The sequence below is a fragment of the Gossypium hirsutum genome, chromosome D01 (assembly GCF_007990345.1).
Source record: "Gossypium hirsutum isolate 1008001.06 chromosome D01, Gossypium_hirsutum_v2.1, whole genome shotgun sequence".
NCBI lineage: Eukaryota > Viridiplantae > Streptophyta > Magnoliopsida > Malvales > Malvaceae > Gossypium > Gossypium hirsutum.
The window spans coordinates 64,619,405-64,625,796 of record NC_053437.1 but is presented as its reverse complement, the minus strand read 5'-3'; the positions used below and the strand labels follow the sequence as shown (position 1 = coordinate 64,625,796).

Sequence of the window (6,392 nt, the reverse complement as noted above, 5' to 3'; positions counted from 1 at the left end):
GAATGTGATATTAACCACTATTTCATACAAATTCACATTCGGGTCAAAATTGATTTATATATATTTAATTGGATAGTAAAGTATAGTTAAGACACAAGCTTACCTAATTTGGTTGAGTCAAATATAGTTAAGATACTTAACCTCACATCAATCCATAGAGCTCGAGCTCAACTCAAGAATAATTGAATTAAATTTAAACTATTTCAAATGAAACTCGAATAATTTATAAACATAAAACCGATAATCACTGACGGGTGAAGGTTTTCAGGCCCAAACCCAGGTTTAGTTTTGGACCAGAAAATATGGGCTGAATTCTAAGATTAAGCTAACGTTTGTCAATTCAAGCATGAAATATAGCCCAACAGAAAGAAAACTATTTTGGACTAACTTAAAGCCTGAGCTTCTTTGAAGATTGGTCCATTGGCTGAACTATCATTCAATGATGTGAGAATTGGGGATTGGGGTGGAAGATGCAGCTTATAATAATAAGTCACGGGTTCAGATGCATCTGGATTACTACAAGACAAACATGAGTTTGGGGATGTCGGACTTTACGTTTCGAGATATTTTCTGATATTTAAGTCAAAGTATATTGTAACCGGGAACAGTAAAGTATATTTACACAAAGTAACACTATTAATAAAGAAGATGAGATGAAAAAGAGACAACCTCTTCTTAATGAAATTCGATATTTGATTGAACTTTAAGACATAAAACCGAACTGGTTTGGTTCTAGTGAAAAAGGACAAAAAGAAGCCAATTTGTGGTTTAAATTTTGCTCAATGAATCATTGAGGATAACGAAGTAGGACCTCCTCCACCTCTTCAATGGCAAGTATGGTCCCTTTATGTTCAAAATGGATATATGCATTTAATCACATGATTCAATGCATTTTATCTTGTAGTAATCCAAACCCAAATGAATAACATGGCATATTAAAAAAAAATGTTATTAAAATTTAGGAGGATTATACTGTCAATGCTTACAATTAACGCCTTAATTGACATTAGGTTGATGAATTTGAAGATTAAGCACTGATTTAGAATATAGGTCATAATTTGGGGACCTTTAGTGAAATTAATCCATTGCCTATATAAAAAGCATATGCTCAGTCATCTTCTCTTCGATACTCTACTCTCTGTAATACAAAATATAGAATATCCATTCTCTGCGTATTCATAGGTCCTCTTAGATTCCTTCACCAAATCACCTATTCCATATTAATCAATCCAAAACAACCCCCCCATTTTTTTTTTGCAGTAACTTATTCAGTGCTACATCATGTCTTCTTCTTTGTCCATAAACCCTCATCTCTCTTCTCATCCTTTATTTGTATACCCTTCAAGTTCAAGCAATTCTTGTTCTTCTTCTAATTTAATCCTTCCCAATTCTATTAAAGTTTTGCCCTTCTCTTCATTTTCAAAAACACCCATTAGCTTGAATGGCAAAAAAAGATGCTTTTCTCAGTCACTGAGATTGAAAACTGAGAGAAAAAGAAGGGTAACTGTTGTTAAAGCAAGTGAATTGAGTGTTGCAGAGGTGAAAGAAGATGATGGAGAAGATGAAAATCCTCCTTTGATTGATTCTGAAAACAATTCAAAGCCACGTCGTATTGCACTTTTTGTCGAGCCTTCTCCTTTCTCGTGAGTCTCACTTTTGCATCTTATGTTCTGATTCATGTTGTTCTTGTTGTTAAATTTGAGACCTTTGGGTGTTAATTGGTGTTAGTTAGTGGTATCAATTATGTTCAAGTTTTGATCTTTGCTTATGTAGGTATCAATTTGTTACCTTACATTGTTAAAAATGTAGAAAATTGGCACTGATTGAGTGCATTTTGTTAATGTTTTGAGAGTTACATTGATTTCATGGCTGTTATCAATTATGTTAAAGTTTTGATCTTTGCTTATATAGGTATCAATTTGTTAAAATGTGGAAAGTTGGTACTCATTGGATGCATTTTGCTCCCATTTTTGCAGGTATGTATCAGGGTATAAAAACAGGTTCCAGAATTTTATAAAATATTTAAGGGAAATGGGAGATGAGGTATGTTCATTATGTTTGTTTATGGCAGTACCATTGAGTACTGCTTAGGAATTGAGTTCATTAGCTTTTTTATTTGATTCAAGTGATCTCTAGTTGACAGTATTTGAAGGAATAACGGTCGAACAAATACTGGTTTAGCTTAAGTTCATTCTTATCTAGAAGTTCATAGCCGATGCTGCTGAAATTTTTGACCGGAATATAGTTATGATGAAGTAATTATGTGGCTATTGGTCTTTCATAGGTAATGGTTGTAACAACACATGAAGGGGTCCCGACGGAGTTCTACGGAGCAAAGTTGATTGGATCAAGAAGGTTGGTCTAATCAAATAAATTTGAGCTAAAGTTAACCTTTGATTACATTCTAAGATGTCGTGCAACCCCGTGAATGTTACCATTCACGAAGCATTCTTAGGCAGTTTATGAGGGGTCGGTAAAAGTTCTTAACAATGATTGATTTAGTGTCAGTGTCTTTGTCCCTGAGGATGCAGATAGCTTGGTTGTGAAATGTTAAGCAATTTTCTTCATATATGTTTCAACTATTTCGTTATTTCATTCTTTGGATTTCGTTCTATATTGGTTCTTTTTTTTCATTTTATATATTTCCTTTTTTCTCTTTCTCATTGCAGTTTCCCGTGCCCTTGGTACCAGAAAGTGCCTCTTTCCTTGGCACTCAGTCCAAGAATAATTTCAGAAGTTGCACGGTTTAAGCCTGATATAATACACGCATCTTCACCCGGGATCATGGTACACTTCTAATTGCTGCTCTTTAAGTTCTTGAGGAACAGTAGGAGAAAAATTCCTGATTGTTGCGGATTGCATTGCAGGTTTTCGGTGCTCTCATTATAGCAAAACTACTATGTGTACCCATAGTAATGTCTTACCACACCCATGTTCCAGTGTGAGTTTGATTCTTCTTTGATTCACCTAATAAATCCATCCCATTCCTTCAATAATGATATATCCCGAGACTTGTTTGTTCTACGGAACTGTTATACGAAACCCGATCTCAAATCTAACTTCCCGTCTGTTCTACAGGTATATCCCGAGGTACACTTTTAGTTGGTTGGTGAAACCTATGTGGTTGGTATTAAGTATGTAAGACCTTTTCTATACCCTCGTTTTAAGCCAGTATTCTCGCCCAAGTCCAAGTAATAGACAGTGTTTTTTGCTCTTTTATCAGAATTTCTTCATAGAGCAGCCGATCTTACACTGGTTCCATCAGTTGCAATTGCAAAGGATCTCCGAGCAGCTAGGGTAACTGCTGGTAAACATATATCAAACTAGCCTTCTGCATTTTAGCTTTGGTGTTACTACAAAGTTGGTAAAAGTACCATGGAGGCCTCTGGACGAGGAGTCAGATTGCATTTTGCCTTCTCTATTCAAAAAATGGGCAAATTAATCTTTGTATGTTAGATCAAAGAGCAAATTGGTCCTTTTTGTTAAATATTTCATCCATTTGTGCTGTCTGACAGAATAATCAGGCAGTAAATTGTTAACAGTAAAAGTGGATGAAATTTTTAACAAAAAGACCAATTTGCACTTTGATCTAACACGCGGGGACTAATTTGCCTATTTTTTCAGTAGAGGGGTAAAATGCAATCTGACTTAGTACAGCGGCCTCTATGGTACCTTTACCATATGACGTCAAGCCTTTTATTTTTTTTCTTTTTTGCATTTTGTGTTATTTGTTCTCTTATTTACTTCTATGATTGCTGGCTTGTTGACGATAAGTAGATAGCTCGACCTTAAACTAACCTTCTTTTTATTTATCAACACTTTCAGCTAATAAGATTCGGCTTTGGAACAAGGGTGTTGATTCCGAAAGCTTCCACCCTGGATATCGTTCTCATGAAATGCGGTTAAGACTAAGGTACTCCACGTACCCCTTATTTTGTTTCTCGATCCTAAATTACAATGTAGTACTAAATGCTATATATATTTTGCCTTATAAAGCAATGGTGAACCGGAGAGACCATTGATAATTCATGTCGGGCGTCTTGGAGTCGAGAAGAGTTTGGATTTCCTCAAAAGGTACCATGTCATAGTTGAAAATTGAAAAATTAATGGAGTTACGTCGAATTATCATTGCGACCATAGACTCCCTTCGATTTATGATTTTCTTTTTGCAAATTTTAACGATTGGAATATATATGATTTTACAGTGTAATGGATAGACTTCCCGAAGCTAGAATTGCTTTTATTGGTGATGGACCGTACAGGTAATTCATGTGACTGCTTTAATGCAATCTCAAGTATTTCGGGGATACTATGTTTTCTAAGTCGTTAAATCAATCTCCTTTAAAAACCAATATTTGATCTCTTTACAGGGAAGATCTTGAGAAGTTGTTTTCAGGCATGCCAGTGGTTTTTACCGGAACGTTACAAGGCGAAGAGCTCTCTCAAGCATATGCAAGTGGGGACGTATTTGTCATGCCCTCAGAATCCGAGACACTTGGACTTGTTGTTTTGGAGGCTATGTCTTCAGGAATCCCAGTGGTGGGTGCTCGTGCAGGGGGGATCCCTGATATAATTCCGGCAGACCAGGAAGGCAAAACCGGTTTTCTCTTTAACCCTGGAGATCTTGATGATTGCTTGAGCAAACTGGAGCCATTGTTACAGAATAAGGAGATGAGAGAAACCATTGGCAAAGCTGCACGTCAAGAAATGGAAAAGTACGATTGGAGAGCAGCGACTAAGAAGATACGGAACGAACAGTACAACACCGCTATTTGGTTTTGGCGGAAGAAGAGAGCACAACTACTGAGACCTCTACAATGGCTAGCAAAACGAGTTTTCCCCTCCCCGAAAATCAGCCATAGGTGATTAGAATCTATTCTTACATAAGTTTGCTTGGTAGAAAAGAAATGAAAATAGCAAATTTCTAGGGATTGTCTACTTATTATTGGCTTTCAGAGAGGCTCTTCTATGGGATATGCATGATTGATTCTTTTGCAGTAATGTTTACTTTGTTGTGTATATTTATGTACTTATAATGATAATGCTTAGAAATAGGCACATATTGGTAACTGGATATTACGCCTTGACAATTGAAACTGCTTCTGCCTGCTAAGAGTTATGAACTCAAAAAATAGGATCGTTCAATTGTAACCGATAAAAAACCAGACGATTACATGTGAGTACCACTTGTACTTCGTGCTAACATATAGGCATTTATGGATGGAAGATATATTGGGACGGATTACGATGATAGTTTGATTAAAGGAATTATTTTTATGTCATTTTTATCTTGTACATTAGAGAGATTGACAAGCAGATCGTTCATTTTCCCATGAAAACCATGACTTGAGAGCAATAATTAGTTCATTAAAGAACATTTCTGATGGTGCTTGGCAATGATCTTAGGATTAATTGGGTTGTAATTGGTGGTCGAAACGTTTACTTGCTAGTAAATCATTGTTTCGAACAAAATCTTGTAAATATGTTGTGATTATCGAATCGCATAATAAATTTCTTGAGTGCTTGTGCTTTTCTTTTGCTTGTTTCAAAAGTGTCATACACAATGTTACAACACTTCAATTAACACCACGAACAACATTTACGATAAACATATCTTTCGAATCTAAGTGCGGAATGACTCGAACTTGAACTAATCATTAAAAACTCAAAAGTAATCCAAGCCCATAATAACATTACTCGAAAACATAAATTTATTCAACTATTTAATCCCAGAGAAACTCGAATTCAAAATGATTTAAACTTGAAATTAATCCAAATCCAAATCCAAATTAACTTCAACAGAAACCACCCAATTCAGTCCATCCAATTACCAAGCTCAATTTACATACATCCAAGTGATTCTGAAGGACCAAACAGGATGTTTCTTCACATTGAAGTAATGTTTATGTTAAAAAAACAAAGTCACGTCAACATTTTTTTTCAGGCTCCTGTTGGAATTATATCAGTGCCATTGTACATGTCTTTAAGACAAAAGCTACAGGTATTTGTATCAATCGTCGACAACAACAACTTGGTGAAACACCATGGTTCGGAGTTCGCCTGTTTACTCCCACTAATTTCGCTTTTGATTGATGTTTGAAAAACTTTACAGAAAAAAAAGGCAAAAAAGAATAAATTTTGAAGTGACAAATGAATGTTTCGTTTTAATAATTACTTAATTTTCAGCTCAACATGAAGCTGAATTGAAGTCCATTGAAGTACTCTCATAAGTTGAAGGATTCTATTGCTTGTCCTATGTTGCAATAATGGAAAATTAGAACAGACATTTGAAGATGACATGTTGACAGGTTAATAGATGGATGCTCCAATGAACTGTTTATTAATTGATTTCATTGGTATCATGGTGGTTAAGTTGATGGTTATTGTTAGAA

General features: G+C 35.4%; 1 protein-coding gene across 1 annotated transcript; it reads left to right on the top strand.

Annotated features, from left to right (window-relative positions):
• Positions 1-862: 862 nt before the first annotated feature.
• On the top strand, positions 863-5,074 carry LOC107891566 (sulfoquinovosyl transferase SQD2). The gene is made up of 11 exons (XM_016816407.2): positions 863-1,643; positions 1,977-2,043; positions 2,285-2,355; positions 2,670-2,787; positions 2,868-2,941; positions 3,079-3,134; positions 3,224-3,307; positions 3,826-3,913; positions 3,997-4,074; positions 4,206-4,262; positions 4,371-5,074. Exons 1-11 carry the CDS (start codon positions 1,282-1,284, stop codon positions 4,864-4,866), a joined length of 1,551 nt encoding a protein of 516 aa, XP_016671896.1. The 5' UTR covers positions 863-1,281; the 3' UTR covers positions 4,867-5,074.
• The last annotated feature ends 1,318 nt before the right edge of the window (positions 5,075-6,392 follow it).

Excerpts from the sequence above, each read along its gene's own strand:
- LOC107891566 (XM_016816407.2), top strand. The coding sequence starts at position 1,282 with ATGTCTTCTTCTTTGTCCATAAACCCTCATCTCTCTTCTCATCCTTTA. Across the intron at positions 2,044-2,284 it reads TAAGGGAAATGGGAGATGAG|GTAATGGTTGTAACAACACA; the intron begins GTATGTTCATTA and ends GGTCTTTCATAG. Across the intron at positions 2,788-2,867 it reads CATCTTCACCCGGGATCATG|GTTTTCGGTGCTCTCATTAT; the intron begins GTACACTTCTAA and ends ATTGCATTGCAG.